Genomic DNA, 26824 nt, shown 5'->3' on the forward strand with positions numbered 1-26824 from the left:
ACCCTATATTAGATAAATTTCGAACATATAACAACATATAATAATAATAATTTAAAGAAATTGAATAAAGTCTATAACTATGACCAAACAGCCACAACCAAATGTCCAACCAAAACCAATCCCAATGCCAATACAAAGGCTGGCACCAATACCGACACCGCCCATGCCTATAGTAGTCAGAAAAAGCCTCTATCGAAAAATCAAGAACATCCGGTTGGGACATACCCTAACCATAGCCAAAACTAAATTCCAAGAATTAATAACAAAAATAAAATAAAGTTCATATCATGAAATAGATTCTTCCGAAGTATAGAAGCTCACCACTTCAGTCTGACTCAAAGCTATCTCCGAATCCAAGTCACTGAGCAAGAGAAATAGTATGAGATTTAAATAAGATTTAAATCCCATACAAGCACATCAACCATGTTAACACTTTAAAATTGACATTCTAGATCTGTTGGCATGTTCTATTTTGCCATCTGTCACATAAATCAAAATATAACAACTGAATTCCTATATAAGGCTCTCAAAGCTATCAAAAACCATAATATCGCATAAATAGCACAAAAATTCATTGGGAAACATGCCAATCAGTCTCACAAAATACAACCACGAGGAGGGATAAAATAGTCAAATCACACAAAACACATATTTCACATATTTTATCAAAATTCAGGTCGTTACATTATATGTCCAAGTGTTAAAATTGTCAGCAGGTAAACAATGAGCACCAAAGTCCTATGGGGTTGCTTCAAACAATACCTATACTTATGTGGAAGAAGTAGCACATTGCTATAGATTTTGTAGTGGGTCTTCCTAAGACTTTGGAAAAATATAACTCCATTTGGGTGATAGTGGATCGATTGCCGAAACCAACTTACTTCTTGTTGGTTCGAGTAAACTGCAGTTATTAGATCAAATATACGTTAAAAATATTGTGAGACTTTATGGGGTGCCACTTACCATCCTTTATGGTAGAGATGCAAAATTCACTTTCAAATTTTAGGATATTTTGCATGAAGAGTTAGGCACCAAGCTTATATTTCCTCAAATTGATAGTCAGTCGGAAAGATGATTCAGGTGCTATAGGACATGTTGAGGGCATGAGTTATTGATTTTGGTGGTCATTGGGACCAGTTTATTTTGTTGTATAAGTTTTCATACAACAATGGCTATCACTTCAATATTGATAAGACACCATTCAAAGAAATTTATGGAAGAAAGTGTAGATCACCTATTAGGTAGTTTGAGACTGGTGATGCCAAACCTTTAGCTACTGAATTGGTGAAAGAGGCTCAGGAAAAAGTAAGTTTTATTCAAACCAAGTTGTTAACTGCTCAAAGTAGACAGAAGGAGTATGTGAACCATAAGGTAAGAGACATGGACTTCAAGGATGGTGAGAAAGTTTTGATTAAGATGTCTCCTATGAAGTGAGTCATGAGGTTCGACAAAAGGAAAAAGCTTAGCCCTCTATATATTTGTCCCTTTGAGGTTCTTAAAAATATGGGTCCATTTGTGTACACGCTAAATCTACTACTGGGATTGTCACGAGTTGATCTGATATTTCATGTCTCTATGCTAAAAAGGTACTATGGGGATGGAGAATAATACTTAAGTGGGATTTAGTGTTTCTTGATAAGAAATGAATCACTAGAATTCTAGTTTGAGATGCTCAAAAATTGAAGACGAAGTAAATTTGTTTGATTAAGGTTTAATGAAAGCATCATATAGTTAAGGAAGCCACTTGAGACATTAAGAAAAACACACGGGATAAGTACCCTCATTTGGTTTAGGATACAAGTTTTCTGTTCTCCCTTGCTTTAGCCCAGTCCTTGCATTTGATAATTCAGGGATGAACAATGGATAAATTGATATTTGTTTTAATATGCATTTCCATTGTTATGTATGAAACTTCCATTAAAAGTCCCATCCTAAAATCCTTCCTAGATTTAAAGTCATAGATTTTAGGCTAGGCTTGTTTAAAATGAAAACAAAGTGAGGTGTGATCAAGAAAAATCTAAATAGCTAAGAAGAAAAGGAGCATAAAGGAATTTACAAAATTGAATTTAGGTGGGTAGAATGATGTGCTGCAGAAATATAGCACTCTCGATGCTTAAAACTATGAAAATATGAGAGTTTCTTAGGTTGTTTTGTTAGATATGATGCATTTTGGGTATGTTTTGTAGGTGTAATACCCCGTATACCTTATTATCTTAAATTAGTCCCTAAAATGTTAAGGGATAGCTTCTAAAAAGAATACTATTTATTTTGTGTGGAATTCTTCAGATTTAGACTTCTCATTGCATGGAAAATTGAATAAGCTTTCCATCTATACCAAATTTGCAAAATTTGACACTCGGTGAAGGAGTTATGGCTATTTTAAGTTCCAGATGTAAAACACCATCATTTCGATCATTAGCGCGTCGAGGATAAGGTTTAAATAAAGTTTGTCAATTTCCAGTGGTCCTCCGTGCTATTGGCACATCGCAAAGAGGGCCATATCCCCAATTGTCCAATTCTAGTAAGGGTTCGCGATATTGGCGTGTCGCACCAAAATTCCAGGTCCCATATAAGGTGGCAACGCGATACCACCATGTTGTGGCACCATGTTCATACCCAGTTGGTAATTTCCAGTGGCTTAGCGCGATAGTGGTGCGTCACGTCAAGGACAAATGTCGGGATTTTTTGTCATTTTTCAGTTCCATTTATGTGTTTAAGAGAGGAATTTTAGTAAATCCGCCAGCACCCAATCTGTCCTAAACAATGAATTAAACCCCTCCAAAGAACTTTACATCCACTTTTCATCAATTCCCACTCAAGCAAAACCCTATTTCATCAAGCTTTCTCTCCAAGAAATACAAATTTCTCCATTAATTAAGGTATGGGGGATTATGAACATGGACAATTCTTTCGTCCTTGTGCCCAAAAACTTATTTTAAATTCAAATTTACTGAATTTTATATGATTTTTCATGAAATTCAAGAAAGGGTTTATTCCCATAAATGTTATTTACAAGCTTATGATATTTTCAATGATTTAGAAGTTGAATTCCATGCTTAGGTTCGTATTTTCATGCATATTGCTGAAATTTCCAGATTTTGAGTTGTTTTATCAATATTTACATTATCAAGCATGATTATTATGATGATTTACCATGAGATTGATGCATGGGTTACTACCCTAAGATTGAATATTATTATTTCAAGAAAGATGATGCTTTAAGTATCGTATGAGCAGATTATATATAGTTTTTCAGTAAAGCTTTGATCTTTCAATCATTGGTTTAGCTTTGGAATCCACTTTACAGATTGTTACAATTTATAGAACTTAGAATTAGCTTTATTTACAGATTTACTCATATAAATGCATGATTTGTTTTCCATATGAATCCTTATCTTAATTTTAAAAAGTGGATTTCCAATGGTTTGAGCATACAGATTTAAAAGGTAGTAGTCTTTAGCAACAAGCGGGAAGTGCAGGATTATCATCCCCTATCTTCCATAGAACTACATATCCAACGTAGGTACAGACTTAGATTATTCTTATTTCTATATGGATGATAGACTTTTCTTGTAATCGATCACCTGGACTAGGTTATACTACCTCGAAGGAGTATGATACCTCTCCCCAACGTGAGGTTTCTTCCTTAGGAGGTCAAGATGTTGGACTCCATGTAGCTCACATGGTTTATGTCTGTTACGAGAACTTCCCTAACAATAAAGATTTTTAGAATAAGTTTTCAAATTTCACTTAGCCTATATGATATGAGATTAAGAACAGAAATGCAGATTTTAGAACTAAGTGTAATGGCTCACTAGATTTATAGTATATGCTCTATTATTTAAGATTTATGAACCTCAGATTTTAGATTTTACTCAAGCCTACGTGAGTCATTTACATTTAGAATGCATGATTTTATAACTTGTGATGGTAGTGCTCACTTATTGAATTCACCCCCATATACTCAGTACATCATCAAAGTACTAATCCATATATATATGTCTATGTGCTACATTGTCTCATAATGTAGGTTCAGGTGCTCAGCCCCAACAGCGCTAGTGATTTTTGAGTATCTTATCTACATCTCTACAGCTGGTGAGTCCTCATAGGTTGGGGACTTAGTTATTTATATTTTTAGTTTATTAATAGATATTTCTATATTTATTTTAGAAAGTTAAATCAGTTGGGGGTCTGTCCCAGTGACTCTCTAGATTTAGTTAGTAGAGGCTTGTCGGACTACTAGATTCAGTTTTTGATCTCAGTTACAATATTTAGATTTTCAGTATTTGTTTTACTAGACTTTTGAGATTAGTATGTTTCATAAATACCTCGATAATTCAGACAGTTTCCGCATTTAATATGATTTTTCATTCATACCTTCCTAAATTTGAGATTCATACTTAGAAAAGGTAGCCGGGGTTAGCTCAAAACTACTTATAGTTTGAAGAATTGTGTGGCATCCCGAGAATTAAATTTTGGGGCATTACAAGCTTGGTATCAGACACTAAGGTTTAGCGAGTCCTAGGGAGTCAGAAAAGCCATGCTATGTAGAGTCTTGATCATCGGAGTGAAGTACATAACCAGCCACCTCAACCCACAGATCCTTTGAATAAGACTGTGTCACATGCAGAGTTTTGGGCTTTCTTTAAGGTGCTAGCCCAAGCTATGACAGCTAACATTCAGGACAATCATCAGGCTGTAGCCCCACCTCAGCAAGATAGGGACTTAGCTGTAGCCAAAATTTAAGATTTATAAGGATGCATCTGCTGAAGTTCTTTGGGTCAAAGGCAGGTGAGGACCCACAGCTCTATCTAGATGAGGTAAAGAAGATCTCCCTAACTATTCCTATTTTTGAAGAGAAGAGTATAGAATTTGCATCCTATAGGCTGAAGGATGTTACTTATGTTGGGTAGTGATGTGGAAGAAGAGTAGAGGGGAGAATGCAGCTACTAGTGCACCAGCTCCTTTAGGTCGCCCAGCTTCTCCTTACGGCGCAAAATCTAGTACCGATGGTGGGCAGCACCAGAATTGGTTTTATGCATTACCATCCCGCCAGGAGAAGGAGGATTCACCAGACGTTGTTACTGGTATGATTTGTGTTTTCCATTTTGATGTTTATATGTTGTTAGACCCTGGGTCGAGTTTCTTTTATATGACCTCATTAGTTGCTGTGAATTTGGAAATAAATATTGAAAAGATCCTAGAGCCCTTTTTGGTTTCTACTCCAGTAGGTTAGTCAGTTATTGCTAAGCTAATCTATAAGAAGTGTCCTATCACTATTCTTCATAAAGTCATGTTAGCAGACGTGATAGAGTTAGATATAGTTGGTTTTAATCTTATCCTTGGTATGGATTGGCTCCATTCCTATTATGCCACTATAGATTATCACACCCATGTGGTGAAGCTTCAGTTCCAGATGAGCCAGTCTTTGAGTGGTCAGGTAATTCAGTGTCTCCCAAGAGTCATTTCATATCGTATCTTAAGGCCAGAAAGTTGATATCCAAAGGTTGCATTTACCACCTAGTTCAAGTTAAAGACACAAAGTCTAAGGCTCCAACACTTCAGCCTGATTGAGTGGTTAATGATTATCCTAAAGTTTTTCCAGAGGTTCTCCTAGGGGTACCTCCCGATAGGGAAATAAAATTTGGAATTAACCTTCTTCCAAATACTCAGCCAATTTTTATCCCTCCATATCGTATGGATCTCGCAGAGCTTAAGGAATTGAAAGAGAAACTCAAAAATCTTTTAGATAAAGGTTTCATAAGGCCTAGTGTTTCACCATAGGACGCTCCTGTCCTATTCTTGCAAAACAAAGATGGTTCTTTGTGAATTTGTATTGACTATCGACAGCTAAATAAGGTCACAGTTAATAACAAATACCCCCTTCCTAGAATTGATGACTTATTTGACCAACTTCAAGGTTCAAGTTATTTGTCAAAGATAGACCTTAGATCTGGCTATCATCAGCTTAAAGCAAGGGAGTGTGATATTTCAAAGATAGCCTTTAGAATCCATTATAGTTATTTTGAGTTTCTAGTTATGTCCTTTGGGCTAACCAATGCTCCAGCAGTTTTTATGGACCTCATGAACCGAGTGTTCAAACATTATCTAGATATGTTTGTCATAGTATTCATAGATGATATCCTTGTATACTCCTATAGTGAGGATGACCATGTATATCATCTTAGAATTGTCTTACAAACTCTTAGAGATCATTAATTGTTCACCAAATTTAGAAAGTGTGAATTCTAGCTAAGATAAATAGCCTTTCTCAATCATATTACTTTCGCTGAGGGCATTAGAGTTGATCCCCAAAAGACTGAAGCCGTATGAAATTGGCCTAGACCTATCTCTTTATCAGACATTAGAAGTTTCATGGGTCTAGCTAGTTATTACAGATATTTTGTTGAGGGTTTCTCATCTATTGCATCCCCTATGTCTAGATTGACCCAAAATAAAGTTAAGTTCCAGTGGCCAGATTTTTGCAAGAAGAGTTTTCAAGAGTTGAAGACTCGACTCACTACAACCCAGTCCTAGCACTACCTGATGGTACAGATGATTTTGTGGTGTATTATGATGCCTCAAGAGTTGGTTTGGGCTGTGTGTTGATGCAGAAAGGTAAGGTCATAGCCTATACCTCTAGATAGCTTAAGCCTCATAAAGAGAATTACCCAACCCATGATCTTGAATTAGCTACAGTGGTGTTTGCATTAAAAATTTAGAGACACTATCTGTATGGTGTATATTTTGATGTGTTCATAGACCATAAAAGTATGTGTTTACCCAAAGAAAGTTGAATCTTCGTCAGAGGATATGGTTAGAATTATTGAATAATTATGACATGAGCGTGTTGTATCATCTGGGCAAGGACAATGTAGTGGCAGACGCCCTTAGTAGATTGTCTATGGGTAGTATTGCTCATGTGGATAATGATAAGAAAGATTTAGCTTAAGAAGTTCATAATTTTGCTAGATTGGGTGTTAGGTTTGTTGATTCAGATGAAGGGAATATATGGGTTTAGAGTAGTTCTGAATCTTCCCTAGTTTCGGAGGTGAAGGTGAAGCAAGATATGGATTCTAGTTTGGTCCAACTAAAGGAGTCGGTTAGAGACCAAAAAGTAGAGGTTTTATCCTAAGGGGGAGATGGCGTGTTGAGATACCAAAGTAGATTGTGTGTGCAATGTGTTCATAGGTTAAGACAATGGATTATGGATGAAGCGCATGGTGTGAGTTATTCTATTCATCTGGGTGCTACCAAGATGTACCGCGACTTGCGGGAAATCTATTGGTGGAGTGGTATGAAAAGAGATACAGCAACGTTCGTACCTAAGTATGTAACTTATCAACAGGTTAAGGTAGAGCACCAAAGACCTGATGGTATGTTGCAAGAGCTTGTCATCCTAAATTGGAAGTGGGAAAAGATAAATATAGACTTTGTGACTAGTTTACCCCATTCGCATCGCCATCATGATTCAATTTGGATTTTTGTAGATTAATTCACTAAGTCAGCACATTTCTTTCCAGTTCATACATCCCGTACAGCTAAGGATTATGCTAGGTTGTATATCCAAGAGTTAGTAAGATTGCATGGAGTTCCCTTTTCTATCATCTCAGATTGGGGTACTCAGTTCACTTCCCAATTTTGGAGAGCTATTCAGAAAGGTTTTGGTACCTAAGTTCATCTTAGTTCAGCTTCCCACCCTCAAAAAGATGGTCAGGCAAAAAGGACCATTTAGACTCTAGAGGATGTATTGAGAGCATGTGCTTTTTATTTCCAAGGTAGTTGGGATGAGAATTTGTCGTTTATTGAGTTTTCTTATAATAACAATTACCATTCTAGCATTTAGACGGCCCCATTTGAGGCTCTTTATGGAAGAAGATGTAGATCACCCATAGTTTTGTTTGAAGCGAGTGAGGGCTCTTTTCTTGGGCCTGGTGCAGTTTTGAAGCTATGGAGAAAGTTAAGTTGATTAGAGAAAAATTAAAAACAGCTCAGAGTCATCAAAAATCTTATACAAATTTGATAAAAAGGGACCTCGAGTTTGAGGTTGGTGATTCAGTGTACCTGAAGATTTCACCCATGAAAGGGGTGAAGAGATTTGACAAGAAGGGGAAACTTAGTCCTCGGTATATTGGCCCTTATAGAATTACGAGTCGTTTTGGGAAAATAGCTTATGAGCTTGATTTACCGGCAGACTTGTCAGGCGTTCATCCTGTATTCCATGTCTCTATGCTTAAGAAGTGCATCGGTGACTCCACTGTTATAGTTCCTTTAGAAAGCTCAAATATTCAGAACAATCTTTCATATGAAGAGATTCCAGTTGAGATTTTAGATCATCAGATCCGTAGACTAAGAAACAAAGAAGTTTCCTAGTTCAAAGTTCTTTGGCGGAATTAGTCTATTAAGGGTGCAACTTGGGAAGCAGAAGCAGATATGAGAGCTAAGTACCCTCAACTCAAATTTAGCTGAAGTAATAATTTTCCTTGATTCCATTATTTTCTAATCATATATTCATCTATATAGTAAGTTCATCCACTCACAGAATTGCTCAGAAGTTTAGAATGATTTAGATTCAATTGCTCAGTTTTTTTCAGTTGTGCATGATAGCTTATAGTCTTAGATTTCCTCAGTATTCTTAGTCTAACTAGAAACATTCAAGGATGAATGTTTCCAAGAGGGAGATATTGTAATATCCTATACCTTCTTAGCTAAAATTAGTCCCTAGAATGTTAAGGGATAGCTTCTGAAATGAATACTATTTATTTTGTATGGAATTCTTTATATTTAGACTTCCCATTGCATGAGAAATTGAATAAGCTTTTTATCAATACCAAATTCACCTAAATCCGACACTCGATGAAGGAGTTATGGCTATTTTAAGTTTCAATTGTAAAACACCGGTATTTCGGTCATTAGCGCATCGCAGAGAAGGTTTAAATAACGTTTGTCAATTTATAGTGGCCCTTTACGATATTGGCATATCGTGGAGAGGGCCAAATCTCCAATTGTCCAATTCCAGTAAGGTTTCGCAATATTGGCACATCACGCAAATATCTAGGGCCTATCCAAGGTGGCAATGTGATACCACCGCATCGCACAACAGTGTTTATTCTCAGTTGGTAATTTCCAGTGGCTTGGCACGATAGTGGCGTGCCGTGCCAAGGCCAAAAGTCAGAATTTTTGGTCATTTTTTAGTTCCATTTATGAATTTAAGAGAGGCATTTTAATAAATCCCCCAACCCCTAATTCGTCCTAAACAATGAATTAAACCCCTCCAAAGCACTTTACATCCACTTTTCATCAAATCCCTCTCAAGCAAAACCCTAGTTCATCAAGCTACCTCCCCAGGAAATCCAATTTCTCAATTAATTCTTCAAGAAATTCAAAATTGAGGATTCCCAACCCAAGAACTATAGAAATTCATGTTCAAAGCATTTATAGGAATCCAAGATTCAGGATTTTCATCAAAGATCATCAATTAAGGTATGTGAGGTTATGAACATGGACAATCCTTTCGTCCTTGTGCCCAAAAACTTATTGTGAATTCAAATTTACTGAATTTTATATGATTTTTTATGAAATTCAAGTTAGGGTTTATACCCATTATTGTTATTTACAAGCTTGTGATATTTCCAATAATTTAGAAGTTGAATTCCAAGCTTATGTTCGTATTTTCATACATATTGCAGAAATTTCCAGATTTTGATTTGTTTTATCAATATTTACATTATCAAACATGATTATTATGATAATTTATCATGAGATTGATGCATGGGTTACCACCCTAAGATTGAATATTATTATTTCAATAAAGATGATGCTTTAAGCATCTTATGAGCAGATTATTTACAGTTTTTAGTAAAGCTTGATCTTTCAATCATTGGTTTAGCTTTGGAATCCACTTTACAGATTGTTATAGTTTACAGAACTATGAATTAGCTTTATTTATAGATTTACTCATATAAATGCTTGATTTGTTTTCCATATGAATCCTTATGTTAATTTTGAAAAGTGGATTTCTAATGGTTTGAGCGTACAAATTTAAAAGGGAGTAGTCTTTAGCACCGAGCGAGAAGTGCAGGATTAGAGTGCCCTATATTCTACAGAACTACGTAGCCGACGTAGGTACAGACTCAGATTATTACCATTTCTATTTGGATGATATACTTAGCTTGTGATCGGTCACCTTGATTAGGTTATACTACCTGACAAGAGTATGATACCTCTCTCCAACGTGAGGTTTTTCCTTAGTAGGTCAAGACGTTGGACTCCATAAAGCTCATATTGTTTATGTGAGTTAAGAGAACCTTCCTAACTGTAAAGATTTTTAGAATAAGTTATCAGATTTCACTTAGCCTATATGATTTGAGATTAAGAACAGAAATGCAGATTTCAGAACTAAGTGTAATGGCTCACAAGATTTACAGTATATGCTCTATTATTTATTATTATTTTTAGAAATGCAAATTTTAGAACTAAGTGTAACGGATCACAAGAACTGAAATGCAGATTTCAGAACAAAGTGTAATGGCTCACTAGATTTACAACATATGCTCTATTATTTATGATTTATGATCCTCAGATTTTAGCTTTTACTCAAGCCTACGTGAGTCATTTACATTTAGCATGCATGATTTTATAACTTGTGATGATATTGCTAGTTTATTGCATTCACCCTCATATACTCAGTACATCATTAAAGTACTGATCCACATATATGTCTATGTGCTACATTGTCTCATAATGTAGGTTCAGGTACTCAGCCCCAGCAGCGCGAGTGATTTTGGAGCATCTTATATACTTCTCTACAGTTGGTGAGTCCTCATACTTTGGGGACTTAGTTATTTATATTTTCAGTTTATTGATAGACGTTTTCGTATTCATTTTAGACAGTTGAGTTAGCGGGGCCTGTCCTAGTGACTCTCTAGATTCAATTAGTATAGGCTTGTCAGACTACTAGATTCAGTTTCATATCTCAGTTATAATATTTAGATTTTCAGTATTTTCTCTACTAGATTTTTGAGATTAGTATGATTTTGATATACCCCAATAATTTAGACAGTTTCTGCATTTTCTATGATTTTTCATTCATACCTTCCCAAATTTGATATTTAGATTTAGAAAAGTTAGCCAGGGTTAGCTCAGAACTACTTGTAGTTCGAAGCACCGTGTGGCATCCTGGGAATTAGATTTTGGACCGTTACAGTAGGAAACTAGGTTTTTTATGCTAAATTCATTAAAAAGGTTAAAATGGTGTTTTGGATACTTAATTGATCAATTTTAGATGTTCGTGATACTTTTTGGATTGTACGGACAAAAGCAAGTGATTGAAGTTGAAGATTAGAAACTTGGTTGTAAGTGTTGAAAGGCTTGGCACTTAACTATGTCTACATGAGGTAAGTGCTAGAATTGAAGAATTGATGATCCAAAGAATTGATGGAATTGAAAAATAACTTTCCGTAGTTTTTAAGTCAAAATACGGACCACATGTAGCACATGTTGACCGCATGCGGTTAAAGCATGTGTTAGAAGTCCAAAATCCCAAGAGATAAGCTGAAGGATTTTTTGGTCCGGGCATAATCGGTTGCCACATGCTCCCAGCCTCAGGCCGCATGTAACACAAGTTCCCAAGGCCAGTCCATATGTGGAGGCCACATATGGCCACATACCATTTTTGTCCTTTCTCATTCGGGCTTTGGTTTTAGGCTTTCCTCATGTACTATTAATACCCTTTATGTGTTTTTGTATAAGTTACACACTCTTGATACTTACAAACATATTAATTTCAAGATTTGATTTTGGTCTTGGAATTCTCTTGTATTGATTTCGGTTGATTAATTCAGTTACGGTTTTGGGTTTTTACTTATGAGTCTTATGATCTCATATTGTGCTTTTTATCATGAATGTTGTTAATTACTTCACAAGCATGGGAAGCTAAAAACCCTTAGCTAGGGTTATGGAAACCCTGGCGGATTAACCAAGTAGAGGAAATTCTATTGTTGTTCTGAACCAATACCCATGCATGCATTGTAGTATCTTCACTTTAATAGTTTTCTTAGCAATTTAAATGTTATAATCCCTCCTAGATTATTTTTACTTACTCAAAAAGAGGAGTAGTGACTATAAAAGATAATTACAATAGTAATTTGGAGTTTAACTGTTGATCCATACTTCTAGGTATCATCTAAGTAAGATGGTTAGATTTTGTCTAATAACTATAGACTCATAAAGTAATAGTTAACTGGGATCAAGATAAGGATTATCAAGGATACATCTTGAGACTTAAAAAGTAAAGGGTGAAATACTTTTTCTCATCCAAAAGTCTGTATAAGGTACAGAACGTATCGATTCTACATGCAAGATTCAGAGTGGTTTAATAAACCATGATAAGCCTATAGAATTGAGAATCTAGGGGGAACATAATCCTAGTGTTCACCTATGATTGAATATAATTAAAGTTGATATTTGCTACTAGTTTGACATTGATACTCAAATCTCCCCATTTACTTTTTACCAGTTCTTCCTGTTCATTACAACATTGAGAGCCACGATTCCATTATTCCCTTGTTATTTGACCCCAACCTTTGTTGGGTTACTATATTTGGAAGCGACTGCATCACTTTCAGAGTGGAGGTGTAGATTGGGCATCACCAAATTTTGGCGACGTTGTTGGGGATTGCGGTGTTGATTTATGAATTGAGGTTTTTGCAATTTATATGTATTTTTTATTTTGTTCTTATTTAGGTATATGTCGGTATATGCCTAACACATAGAGTAGAGTCAATCTCTTATTCTCAGTGAATCTAAATCCAGAAAGGATCCTACAAACACCTTGTAGGATGAAAGAACCAAAAATAGATAACATTCCTGAAGGGGTTGGTGATGATGTACCTTCCTCTCCTCCTAAAGGAGTTCAGGTATTGTTCATTAGTAGATGGGTGCACTTTTAGCACAAATCACTAATGTAAGGAGGGAAATAGAAGAAACTTAGTGGATAGCTAAGGAGGTAGAGCTAGGTGAGCAGAGATAAGAAGTAGACCACCGAGAAAAGCTCGATGGAAATCAAAACAAAGATAGAGATAGTCGTGTTCAAATGATCCCAGCATATCAGTATGTTTCACCATATTTAGATGATGATATGATGAAGAAGAGCTGGGGTACATTGAGCCAACAGATACTGGAGCCATTATCCCTCCTGTTTTATCCCCAGATGTTATGTTCAATATCTTTCATGTTATAATCCAGCTCTTATACTTGAAGGGTGTGTTTACGGGGTTGCCTATAGATGACGTCAACATATATCTAACAAATTTTATAGGGATATGCACTTTATATACCATACTTGGGTTAGATCAGGAGGTACTTATATTGAGGTTGTTTCGCTTCTCGCTTACGAAGAAGCATCTTTATGGCTGGGGGAACTTCCAAAAGGATTTATCACTATATGGAATGAGTTGTACAGACAATTATTGAACACATTCTTCTATCCATCTAGAGTGTTGCATTTGAAGGATGATATTTATAATTTTAGGTAGTTGGAATCAGAATCTATGTACGAGGCATGGTTCAGGTTCAAGAAAAAATTTAGCATGGTGCCCAACCATAAGATTTCAAGGACAAGCTTGTTGGAGATATTCTATAGAGCCCTGACTATCAGTTCTAGAGCTATGGCAGACACTATCTCTGAATGAACCTTTATGAGATTACAATGGGAGATAGCTTTGAGTATTATGGATCAGATCTCATTAACTAACTAAGGGTGAAAACTCAGGAGGTTTAGAAAGTTCTGACATTTATGCCATTAGAGATTCTGGGGAGCAGAGAGTAATTAAGGATGTTGTAGATCAGGAGATTTCACTATTAAGGACTGATATTGGTGAATTTGCTAAACAGTTTGCAACAGTAAATTCTGCTAAGGTTAATGCAGTATGGGAATAGGGTATAACCTTTAGGGTTTATGAATCTGAAGTTGAGGAGGAGGCAAAGAATTTAGATCATCAATTGGCGGGTTTCCGAGCCCAAGGGCAAGGAAATAAAGGTCGGAACTTTTATTATGAAAAGGACAAATACATTCCACCTAGAAAACAAGATGTGAAATCAAGAATACAAGAGATGTTGACTAAGCTGATGAAGGGTCAAGAAACATGTCTTTAAGAATTCAAGGCTGATCTTTTAGGATTGACCCAAAAAAGTGGAGTCACATGCAACTGCTATCAATTATTTAGAGAAGCACTATGGGAAAATCTCTGCCACTTTGGCCCAAAGACAGTCAGGTGCCTTTCCTAGTGACACTATGCAGAATCCTTCAACACTTGTTCATTGTCTGGCTATTAACACTAGGAGTGGATCATCTCCTGATTATCATATTTTGCTTGCTACTAATGAAATTAAGAAGGATAATATTACTGCTAACGAGTCTCCTAAAGCTGAGTTTGAGAAGCTGACTTGTAGTGATGATAATTTTGAGAGTGGTTATGGTGATGAATGGGTTGCAGATGAGCTCAAATGTAAAGTGAAATATTTTAGAAAGATTTTGCATGCGCCATCAGTAGAAAAAAAGGGGGACCCAGGTGACGCCACTATCCCATGTTCTATTGGGCCTTTTGACATTAATCAGGCTCTATGTAATTCAGGAATAGGAATAAATATAACGCCGCTGGTGATTTAGAAGTGTAGGAGTTAGGATAACTCAAGCCTAAATCTGTAAAACTTTTGATGGATGATTCAACTATAAAGGAGCCAATGGGTATTTTGCATGACGTGGAAGTAAGGGTGCATCATTTACCTATCCAGCTGATTTAATGATTTTAGATTATGAAGTGGGTTCCCAAGCTTCAATTATCTCGAGTAGACCCTTCTTGTCCATTGGTCAGGTCTTTATTGATATGGGCCTGGAGGATATCACCTTAAAATAGAACAATGCGAAAATAGTGTTAAATATATGCATAACAGTACAATAGCCAGATGACATGAGAGTGGTGGCAGTGATAGATATTATCGATAATGATGTGGCTGTAGCAGATGTACCTAGTGAGGAAAGATTATGGGTAGAAGAATTAGCAGTATCAATTAATAACTTTAAGAGTGATGGGATAGATGAATATGATGAGATGGTTAATGCTCTACATGGCATAGGTTCTTACAAATATGCCCCTAAGAAGCTGGATCCTGGCATGAAGAATAGAACCACACCTCATGCAATACCATCTATTAAGGATCCATGGTATTAAAATTAAAGGCCCTCCCATCTTATTTTCTATATGCATTCTTGGAGGCCAACAAAACCTTACTGGTGATCATTGCTTCAAATTTAGCAAAAGCATGGGTGGAATCTTTGGCATTAGTTTCACAGATATTTAAGAGAGTTATTGGGTGGACCATTGCACACATTATGAGGATTCTACCAAGTTATGCACACACAAAATACATCTTGATCCAGACAACATTCCCAAACTGAGCACCAGAGAAGACTGAACCCTCCTATTCAAAAGGTGGTGAAAAAGAAGATAATCAAGTGATTAGTTATTGGGGTGGTTTTTCCCATTGCATATAGCAAGTGGGTAAACCCGGTTCAGTGCATGCCAAAGAAAGAGGAATCACTTTATTTCTAAATGAAAAGAATGAATTAGTACCCATGAGGTTAGTGACAGGTCGGAGAGTCTGCTGGATTATAAAAACTTGAACAAGTGGAAACAAATGGAACACTTCCCTATGTTTTTCATGGATTAGATGCTGGACAAAATAGATAGTAGGGGTTGGTATAATTTTCTTGATTGGTATTAGAGTTACAATCAAATCATGATTGCTCTCAAATACCAAGAATCAACTACTTTTACTTGTCCTTATAGGGTATTTGAATTCAAGAAAATTTTTTTCGCGTTATGCAATGTGCCTATAATATTTTAGAGAGGTTTGATGTCCATATTCTTTGATATGGTGGAAGACATTCATGGATGGATTTTCAGTGGTTGGGGACTCATTCGATGATTGTTTGGCCTATTTGGCCAGGGAACTACAGAGATGTGAAGAGTGCAATTTGGTTCTAAACTGGGAAAAGTGAAACTTTATAGTGAAAAAAGTTATCGCTCTAGGATACAAGATATCCATACATGATATTGAGATGGACAAAGCTAAGATTTAGGTAATTGAAAATTGCTACCGCAAATGTCAGTTAGAGGCATACGGGGCATTGTGGGTCATGTGGCCTTTTATAGAAGGTCCATCAAGGACTTTTCTAAAATTGCAAATCCCTTATACAAGATTTTAGAGAAAGATGTAAAATTTGTGTTTGATGATGCTTACCTAAAGGATTTTGAATGCCTGAAAGAGTGGTTGATTTGGGCGCCCATCATTATGTCTCCTGACTGGTCTGTACTATTTGAGGTAGTATGTGATGCAAGTGGAATAGCCCTGGGTACTGTCCTAGGACAAAGAAGAGAGAAGATATTGTGTCCCATTTACTATACCAGTAATGATTTAAACCCCTCACAGAAAAATTATACAGTTACAGAGCAAGAGCTACTTGCGGTGGTTTTTACTTTCAAAATATTTTGGTCTTATTTGATTGGGACTAAGGTCATAGTTCACACTGATCATCCATCCTTAAGATACTTGATATCGAAGAAAGATACTAAAAAAGGATTGATTTGTTGAGTTCTCTTGTTGAAAGAGTTTGATTTCAAAGTAAAGGACCATATAGGGAAAGAAAATCAAGTTACAGATCACTTGTCTAAACTTGAGGAAGAGACAAAGTAGAAATGAGGGGATAATCTTGACATAAATGATTTTTTTTAGATAAGAAGGTATCAGCGTTATTTTAAGATTTAATTCCATGATATGCCAATCTCGACAACTATTTGGGAAGTGATCTTATCCCAAAAGACCTATCTTTCCAGCAAAGAAAAAGATTTATACATGAGAAGAGGAAGGTCTTTGGGATAAGCTGCATCTATTTAGGATTTGTGTATATGGTGTGATTTGAAGATGCATTGCAAAGGTAGAAATGATGAGCATTCTTGATATTTATCATTCATCACCAGTTGGGTTTTATAGGCCTACAATTTATAAGGATGCTCATGATTTTTCACAAGCTTGTGACCAATTTTAGCGTCAAGGCAATATTTTATGACACCATGACCTCCCCATGATGCCTATTCTGGAGTTGTAGTTATTTGATACGTAGGGGATTGATTTCATCAAACCATTCATGAGCTCCTATGGCATAAGATACACTCTGGTAGCGGTTGACTATGTGTCAAAATGGGTAGAGGCATTTGCGCTTCTAGATAATAAGGTAAAAGTATCACCGCCTTTTTGAAGAAAAATATCTTTTCTTAATTTGGAACTCCATATACAATTATCAGTGATGGTGGGTATCACTCTTATAATTGTTTATTCAAAGCCCTACTTGATTTATTAGGTTTAATTCATGATGTGGAAACACCTTACTATCCTCAGACAATTAGGCAAGTGGAGTCTCCAATAGAGATATAAAGTCCATCTTGGCAAAACCTGTGAATGCCAATAGGACTGAAAAGTCTAGAAAATTGGATGATGCATTGTGGGCAAGATGAAATCTAGGTGGACTGGACCATTCACAGTGGTTAAGGTATTCCCATATGGTGATATAGAAATAAAGCCTGATGGTGACATCCCGTTCAAGGTAAACGAGCAGCGAATGAAGCACTACATGGGAAACCTAAAGAAAGTAAACATCTGTGTTGAGAAATACCTTGGTAAAGTCTTAGTAGCCTAGGGAACTAAGTCGTTACACAATAATATATCAGGTGTTTCTTGGGAGGCAATCCAAGGTACATAGATGCCTAGTGCATCCCAGGTATGTTCTCTCTTCCCTTTGTTTGATATTATTTTAGGATTGGGGACAGTGCATAATTTTTAGTTGGGATGGGGTATACAATAGCCATTGTGAGTTTTTATTTTGTATTGTGTTGGAATTTTGTGTAAATAGGAGATTTTTAAGTGTTTAGGGTAGTTGTCACGTTTTTATTGGTTTTTGACAAAAATGATAGACCTCAAAAAATATGTTTTATAATGATGTGAATATACATATTTGTGAACATTGTGGATCTTGGTATGGCATTAGGATTAGGGACATGATAATCACTTGTTAACAATAGCATAAACTGGATAAGTAATAGTTTGTAATATTGAATCTGAGCTATGTGTGTGTGAAATGCTACTTAGTTCCCTTTGTGCATTGAATTCAGAATTTTCCTGGTTATTCTTGTCTAGGTTGAAGGATAGTCGATTAGGAAAGGATCGTAGGCTCTTTTTATTATAGTCCACTTTTAGCGTAAATGACCTCCCATGTGTGAATTTGTAATACCCCATATTTCCCGAACATAATTTAAATCTCAGTACATGAGTATTCATATATAAATTTTTTAAAATACTTATTATTTTTTCGATGGGTAGTGTTGGTCATGTTGAGAATGGTAAGAAGAAGTTAGTTCAGGAAGTTCATCAGCTTGCCCGACTAGGTGTCCTCTTAGTCGATTCAACAGAGGGTAGTGTGTGGGTGCATAATGGCAATCCTCCCTAGTTTCAGAGGTAAAGGAAAAGAAGGATAGCGATCCTAATCTAGTGAAACTGAAAGAGTCAGTCAAAGATCATAAGATAGAAGTTTTCTCCAAGGGGAGATAGTGTGTTGCATTGTCAGGGTCGGCTATATATCCTGGTGTAGATGACTTGAGGCAACAAATTCTTGTAGAAGTACATGGTGCGTGCTACTCTATCCATCCAGGGGCTACTAAGATATACCGTGATTTGTGGGAGATCTATTGGTGGAGTAGGATGAAGAGTGATATTATAGAGTTTGTAGCTAAGTGCTCTACATATCAGCAGGTTAAGATTGAGCACCAGAAGCCTAATGGGCCCATGCATGAGTTCAGTATTCCCACATGGGAATGTGAAGAAGTAAACATAGACTTTGTGATGGGTTTGCCTCGTACTCGGCATTAGCATGATTCTATATGGGTTATCATAGATAGGGTGACATAATCCACTTATTTCTTGCCACTTCATACATCTTAATCAGCTGAGGACAATGCCAAACTCTATATCAGAGAGTTGGTCAGGTTACATGGAGTTCCAATATCCATTATCTCCGATAGAGGTACCAAGTTTACCTCTCACTTCTGGAAAGCATTCCAAAAGGGTCTTGGTACCCAAGTTCACCTCAGTACAACCTTCCACCCTCAGACAGATGGTCAAGCAGAATGGACCATTCAGACTCTAGAAGATATATTAAGAGCATGTATTGTGGATTTTAAAAGTAGTTGGGATGATCACTTTCCCTTGATCGAATTTGCATATAATAACAGTTATCATTCCAGTATTCAGATGGCTCTGTTTGAAGATCTTTATGGTAGGAGATGTAGATCTCTAATTGGTTGGTTTGAGGTAGGTAAGGCCATAGTAGTAGGGCTGGATTTAGTGTTTGATGCCTTAGAGAAGGTTCAGTTGATCAGAGAAAGGCTTAGGGAAGCCTAGAACTGATAGAAATCCTATATAGATGTGCAAAGAAAGGATCTCAAGTTTGAGATCAGTGATTTTATGTTCTTAAAAATCTCTCTCGTAAAGGGGGTAAAGAGGTTTGACAAGAAGGGAAAGCTCAGTCCCCGATATGTTAGTCTTTATAGAATTCTAAGTCATTTCGAAAAGGTAGCTTATAAGCTCAAGTTGCCTTCATATCTAGCTTCAGTGCACCTAGTATTCCACATTATCATTTCTAAAGAAATGCATTGGTGAACTAACAGTCATAGTTACCTTAGAGGGCGTGGACCTTCAGAATGATCTCTCTTTTGAAGAGGTTCCAGTCCAAATCCTCGATCATCAGATTCGTAGACTAAGGAACAAAGAAGCTCCAGTTGTCAAAGTTCTTTGGCAAAATCAGTCTGTGGAGAGAGCCACTTAGGAAGCAAAAGAAGATATGCGGACTAAGTACCCTAATCTTTTCTCCACAAACTCAAATTCAGTTTAAGGTATTAATCTTCTTAAGATTTCTCTTTATCATGATCAGTTTTAGTTGCACATCATGCTCATGTCAGTCGTGCATTCATGAATCAGTTCAGCCTTATATTCCATGCATCAGATATGCATGTCTAGTGTGTAAGCTTCATCCACCATTTTTCTCAGCTTAACCAGTCTCATTCGAGGATGAATGATCCCAAGGGGGAGATATTGTAATACCCCATATTTCCCTAGCATAATTTTAATCTCAGTACATGAGTATTCATATATATAAAATTTTTGAAATACTCATTATTTTTCAATTTAGAGCTAACCATTTCGTAAGAAATTTAGTCAGCTTTCCAATGATATAAAGTTTGCCCAAATCCGATACCCGGGCTAAGAGCGAGGGCCATTTCTATAAAATAGTGTACTATTTGGTACACCTACGTAATGCAGAGGCATGCCAAATGGCAATTATCTGAAACTAGTGAGCTAACGCGATAAGGCCGCATCGCAGTGAACTTCCAGGTCTCAACCAGTGGGACACCGAGATTCCATCGCGTTGCGCCAAAGGCTAAAATGGCACTTGTAAATTTCTAGTGAGACTCCGTGATCTTGGCAAGTTGCGCCAAGGCCAAAAATCAGGATTTTAACTTTCAGTTCCGAGTTTTTAAATTCCTTTAGGGGCATTTGGGTCTTTTTCCATCGCCCTAATTAGCCTAAAACACAAGATTTAACCCCCAAACAACCTAAGTAGTCATCATTTATTCAATTCCTCTCAAAAGTTAAGATCCTTTTTCCCAAGAACATAAACCCTAGCTCTCAAATTCAAGATTAAATCCCAAGAACTCGCCACCAATTCTCACAAATTCGTCAACCCAGGTATGTTAAATGTTCATCCATGCGTTCCTTTCATCCATGGAGTCCAAGTATCTACTTTAATTAAAAAAGCTATCATCTTTTCAAGATTTATGATATTAAATTATGATTTTAAATTATGAGTCTCCATGAACTTCCAGGAATATTGATTTTATACCATGTTTCAATGAAATTAGTATTGTGGTCAAATTCCCCATGTTTTATTGTTATTATTTATAGAATTAAATCACGAGCAGGTGTCTTTAATATTAAAATCATGTTATTATTTCAAATTTAATACTATTCCCATGATTTTCTTAAGTTATGAATACCAAGTGTTTGATAAAATGCCTATAAGAATGGATATTTGATAAAGGCTTGCATGTTATGTCTTCTAAGCTTAAGTATCATGTTACTACTATTGCTTTTGAGTCTTGGGGGTTTTGAATACCCAAAAACCAAAGCTGTTTACTTAATTTTGTCTCAGTATCTTTAGAGTAACTTCATATTATATTATGAGCATTACTAGGTCAGTCAGTTAAACTCAGAATAGTCAGTAATACAGTGTCAGTTGGGAGTAGGATTTAGCACCGAGTGGGTGCAAGGATGATGGCTTCCCTGTCAGATAGGCAGAGTCATTAGTAGTAGTCCCTGTACTCCGGAACTACATAGCTAGTGTAGGATATAAGAAGTCACTCGTCAGTTTAGGCTTGATTATCTCGTAGGGGTCACCCGTCAGTTTAGGCTTGACACCCTTAGTCCTTTGGGACAACACAGTATACCAGTTTAGTGGATCCACAGAGCTAGCATTAGTACCCGTGGCATGGTACTAACACTCTTCCAATTGGGTTATAGGTTGGACCCCGATTAGCTCAGATTGTGGCATGTCAGCTAGATGATACCTCCCACAGTCTCAGTTATAATTTTAGTCCAATAATCAGTTCAGACACTCAGTCTCAATGTTGTTTGACCAAAGCATACAAATTTAGTTATTTCAGTATTTCAGTTTACAGATTTTATTTAGTTCATGTTATATGCTTGGTCATGCATCCCCTGTATCTCAAATTTTATGTATCTTTAGTATTTGCAGTATTCATGCATTCTCAATAATTATAGACTCCATATATTCTTAGTATCTACAAATTTTATACATTCTATTCAGTACCTTATGTTATGCCTACATACTCAGATGGTTACTTATCCATGTTCATGAAACCATGCATATTATCCTACCTCATTTAGCGTACTAGTACGTTCAAAGTACTGATCGCATACCTTTTTTGTGCTATGATGTATTATATCATAGGTTCAGACGTCCAGTTCTCGGATCATGCATAGGCTTCTCTGATCCACATTAGTAGCAGTAGTAAGTCCTCATATTTTGGGGACAGACTATTTTGCATTATGTTTCTAGATTTTAGTAGTTAGTCGGAGTTAGTTGGGTCCTATCCCAACAACTCATATTCAGTCAGTATAGAGGCTTTTGGACATGTTAGTTAGTTACTCAATTTGTCAGTATTTTATCAGATTTAGTTAGTTGTTTTCTTCATATTTATAATTCAGTATTTGTTTAAGTTGTTAAAACCTTATGGCTTGTCTGTTGTTCTTTCGTGTATATTATATTATTATTCAATGCTCACAGCAGGTACCAACTATTGGATTAGCTTGTGGTCCCTTAAGATTGTAAGCATTGTGTGACACCCAGGGTGTACTCTTGGGGCATTACAGAATTATACCCCTCGATCCCTAAGCTTGAGCCTTGTAGCTTGTTTCTTTGTTTTAACCTTTCACCTTTCAATTTGTGTTATAATGAACCTATTTTGTCCCTGTTCCTCCTTGGACATTGTGCACCTCAACTCAAGCAAATCGCCTAAGTTGAGGGTGGCTATCATAGGGGTGCGTGATGTAAAGTGGGTATGAAGAAGGGAAAAATAAAAGAAAAAAGAGTAGGGAAGGATTTCACAGAAAAAGCTAAAAAGGAAAAAAAAAAGCAAAGAAATATTGTGAAAAGGTGAAAAAGAAAGAATAAAATACCACACCCATCTTGAATGTGCAATAAAGAATAAAAAGGGAGAAATAAGGGTGGAATAAAAAGAAAATTGGCTAATAAGTGAGACCATAAGGTACCATACCAGCCCCCAAGCCTACATTACAAGCCAAGAAAAGTCCTATAGTGATCCTAACTTGATTGTCTAAACACTAAGGTAAAAAAAATAAGGGGAATTTTATGGTATTTTATGAATATTGATTGAAACTTACCTTATGATTGTGAGTGTCTCTTTACTATCCCTGCATTGACAAGCATTATTTCATATAAGTGTTTGGGACATCTTTTTAGTGAGGGCACATGTGTCATATTGCTAGTTGTCTACATGTTTGAGGTAGTGTATTGTACATATGCATGGTTGTCTGTTGATAATGTAATGCCATACCTTGTTACCATTGTGTCACATTGTTGCACTTCATGTTTATACACAGTTGGTTTTGAAAAGTGAGATAGGATGGGGTGTTGTGATTTGGTCTTAAAGTGTTGATTAACAGCCTTGAATAGCTTAAAATCTCCTAGTTAAGTGTCAAGTCTTATTTTGTTTTGTTTTGTTTTGTTATGTTATGTTATTGCCTGAGGATATGGAAATATTCTAAGTTGAGGTAGATGATGTGATATAGAAATGTAACACTTTTAACGCTTAAAACTATGAAAATATGCAAGTTTCTTAGGTTGTTTTGATAGATATGATGCATTTTGGGTATGTTTTGCAAGAAATTAGGTTTTGAATTCTATGTTCATGAAAAAGGTGAAAATGGTATTTTTGGATACTTAATTGATCAATTTTTGATGTTTTTGAGACTTTTTGAATTGTACATGACCAAAGCATATGATTGAAGTCTAAGATTTGAAGCTTGGTTGCAAGTGTTGAAAGGCCTGGTACTTAACTATGTCTATAAGTGGACCACATGTAGCATGTGGTCTATATAAGACTAAGGTAAGTGCTGGAATTAATGAATTGAACATCCAGAGATTGAAATCAGTGGAACAATAACTTCCGACACTTGCTAAGTCAACATGCAGACCGCATGTAGCACATGTGGACCACATATAGGTATAGCATGTGTCATAAGTCAAAAATCCTATGAGCTAAGCTGTAGGATTTTTTTGGTCTGGGCATAGGTGGTTACCATATACGCCCAGCCTCAGGTTGCATGTACCACATACGCCTAAGGCCAGGTCGCATGTGGAGACCACATGTGACCACCCACCCTTTTTTGTCCCTTTTTGTTTGGACTTTAGTTGTAGGGTTTCCTCATGTATTATAAATACCCCCCATTTGTTTTTTAGTAGAAGTTACAAGCTCTTAATACTTGTAAATATATTATGATTCCGAGATTCAATTTTGGTCTTAGAATTCTCTTGTATTGATTTTGGTTGATTAAATCTATTACGGCATTAGGTTTTTACTTATGATTATTGTGATTTCATCTTATGCTTTCAATCATGAATGATGTTGATTAATTTATAAAAATGAGCAGCTAAAAACCCTTAGTTAGGGTTATGGAAACCCTGGTGGATTAACGAAGTAGTGGAAGTGCTATTATTCTTTTGAACCGATACCCATGCATGCATTGTATTATCTTCACTTTAATAGTTATCTTAGCAATTGCAAATACTAGGATCTCTCCAATATTATTGCTACTTACTCAAAAAGAGTAGTGACAAGGAAAGTGTAACACCTCGCACTTTCGGGCTAAAGTTTGAACCATCTTTTTTATGCGTATAGACCCTAACCCAATGATTCTTTATTAATATATGTGTGATGATCAATCCTATAGTGTTTGAATACCTTTGAATATGAATTGAGACAAAAATCCCCAAACAAAAAGACGAGTTGAAAACTTCTCTATCGATTAAGTTTTGATGAACGTCTAAACTTTGGTCAACTTCCATCGATCATAACTTTTTTTATATTTTGAATTAGGGGGCCTACTATATATCAAATAATAGATCTTTGGGTCTTCTTTTCAACAGAATTAGTTTCACCTTAATTTGATATCGGAGTAGAAAGCTATGCTCATTTTACTTTGAAGTATCTGTCTGCCAAAATGTGACGACGAAGCTGACGATGAAGGCCTATCAACCCTAGTCATAAGAGTAGGGAAGTAAGTGGTAAAATCTATCCCAAAAGTGATAACCTAGGTGACGACCTATCACCTGAGTGACGGGTTATAAACCATGGTGGTCAACTGATGAAAATCTGCAATTTCTTTGGTTTCTTTAGGGGTATTCAGTCTTTTCCTCACCTAAAAACCTAACCCACGAATACAAATTGTATCCTAAGCGTTATAATCCATTTTGCGATCAATTTTCAACATAAAAATTCTCTCTTCACTCTTAAATACAAGATCAAACTAGGGTTTTCTCCAAGATCAAGAAATCAAGAAAACCACTCCTTAAGTCCAAGATTTCCAAGGAACGAATCAAAATTCGAGTCTACTCTTTGAACTAAGTAATCTAAGGTACGTGTGGTTTTCCTAAACTACATGGGCATGATTTAAATTGTTTATATTAATGTTTTGAATGTTGAGAAATCATATGTTTATGAAATGTTTTGAATTACATCAAGAAGTATACATTGTGAATGTTTTGGTTTTGAGACCTTCCCTAAATCTTGAATTTTTACTCGTGTACTTGTATATATGTATCATCAGTTTTGAAATATGAATTGAGAGCATGAACAAAGAATTTCCCTCTCTTATTGTGTTATATTCTTGATTTACAAGTTATGGGTTACTAAATTTGACGCCCTAAAGCATGAACCAAGGGTTATACTATTGTTTATAAACTACTCGATTTCATATTGAAACGCATGATATAAATGTATTTAATATTTTTTATTGACTTGGTTTTGGTGATGACATAAAAAGAGGGCATTTTCTTAATTGCATAAACAAAGTGATGATTTAAAGAGTTGCATTGTTCGCTATAAAATACTTGAGCACTATATGTTTGTTGAAATGTTAAGATGAGAGAATCTTGCATAGATTGACATATGTTTTGAAATAAGTACCCATTTGTACTGTGGAATGTTTTGGTGGTCTGGCCACTATTTTGAATAAGGAGAGCTGCAATATGACAATGTATGGCCTATAGATACGACTTGCAAGAATTGGTATGATGATACCAAATTAGATGAATGCTATAACAGAGTAAGATTTTCAATTTTTTCAGAGAATACACGTCTTAAAGAGTTAAAAATGGGCTTAAAGAGAGTTAGGTTCTTGCCCGAAGAAGGCTTGAGTTCAGATAAATCCTAGCCTAAAATTGTGTTTTGCCGATATAGGATTTTTATGTCCTCAAGAGGGACCATACGATGACTTAGTGCCCTATGACGTATTGAAGATAGAAACTCCAACCCTTGCGGCAAACTCGGGTTAGGGGCTTGGCTGTCGATTTAAGGAAAGATTCTATATAGCCTATGGGATTGTAGAGTTGTAGGGTATACCACCTAGCTCAGAAGTAAGACCATGAGTCATGGATTTCAGAAAAACTATTCAAAGTTTTTTTTTTTAATATGCCCATGTGTTTTTCATATATCATATATAAATTGTTTACTAATTGCTCTCACTTATGTTGTGTACAAATACATTACTTTGGATTTCTCTGCGTACCAGTACATCTGTATTGGCCCCCTATATTTCAGGGTCTGAGGCTCAGTCTAGGAGTCCTTCTAAGCCGTAGTTTTGTTTCAGACAAAAGTGTGCAGTTGGTGAGCCTTCTCAATTTTGGAAGGTCGGGCTTATTTAAACATTGTTATTTATTTTATTCATGGTCTAATTGGGGGCCTTGTCCCAGTTTTGTTTTAGACATATGTTGGATTTTGTAGTGTTAGAGATTTCGTAGATAGGTGTCATATGTTTTAAATTCCAAGAATTTATTTTCAAATTGTTCAAGTGTTAAGAGATTGACCATGATTCTATCTTGTTATGTTTTTCTGCA

General features: G+C 36.1%; 1 protein-coding gene across 1 annotated transcript in view; it reads left to right on the forward strand.

Annotated features, from left to right (window-relative positions):
- The first annotated feature begins 17569 nt into the window (after window positions 1-17569).
- LOC124885771 (eisosome protein SEG2-like) overlaps window positions 17570-26824 on the forward strand; it is a 30593-nt gene continuing 21338 nt past the window's right edge. Inside the window, exon 1 of the mRNA XM_047394023.1 lies at window positions 17570-17707. Coding sequence (XP_047249979.1) covers window positions 17570-17707 — 138 coding nt within the window. The remainder of the gene's footprint in view (window positions 17708-26824) is intronic.

Source organism: Capsicum annuum, chromosome 7 (genome assembly GCF_002878395.1).
Source record: "Capsicum annuum cultivar UCD-10X-F1 chromosome 7, UCD10Xv1.1, whole genome shotgun sequence".
NCBI classification, from domain to species: Eukaryota; Viridiplantae; Streptophyta; class Magnoliopsida; order Solanales; family Solanaceae; genus Capsicum; species Capsicum annuum.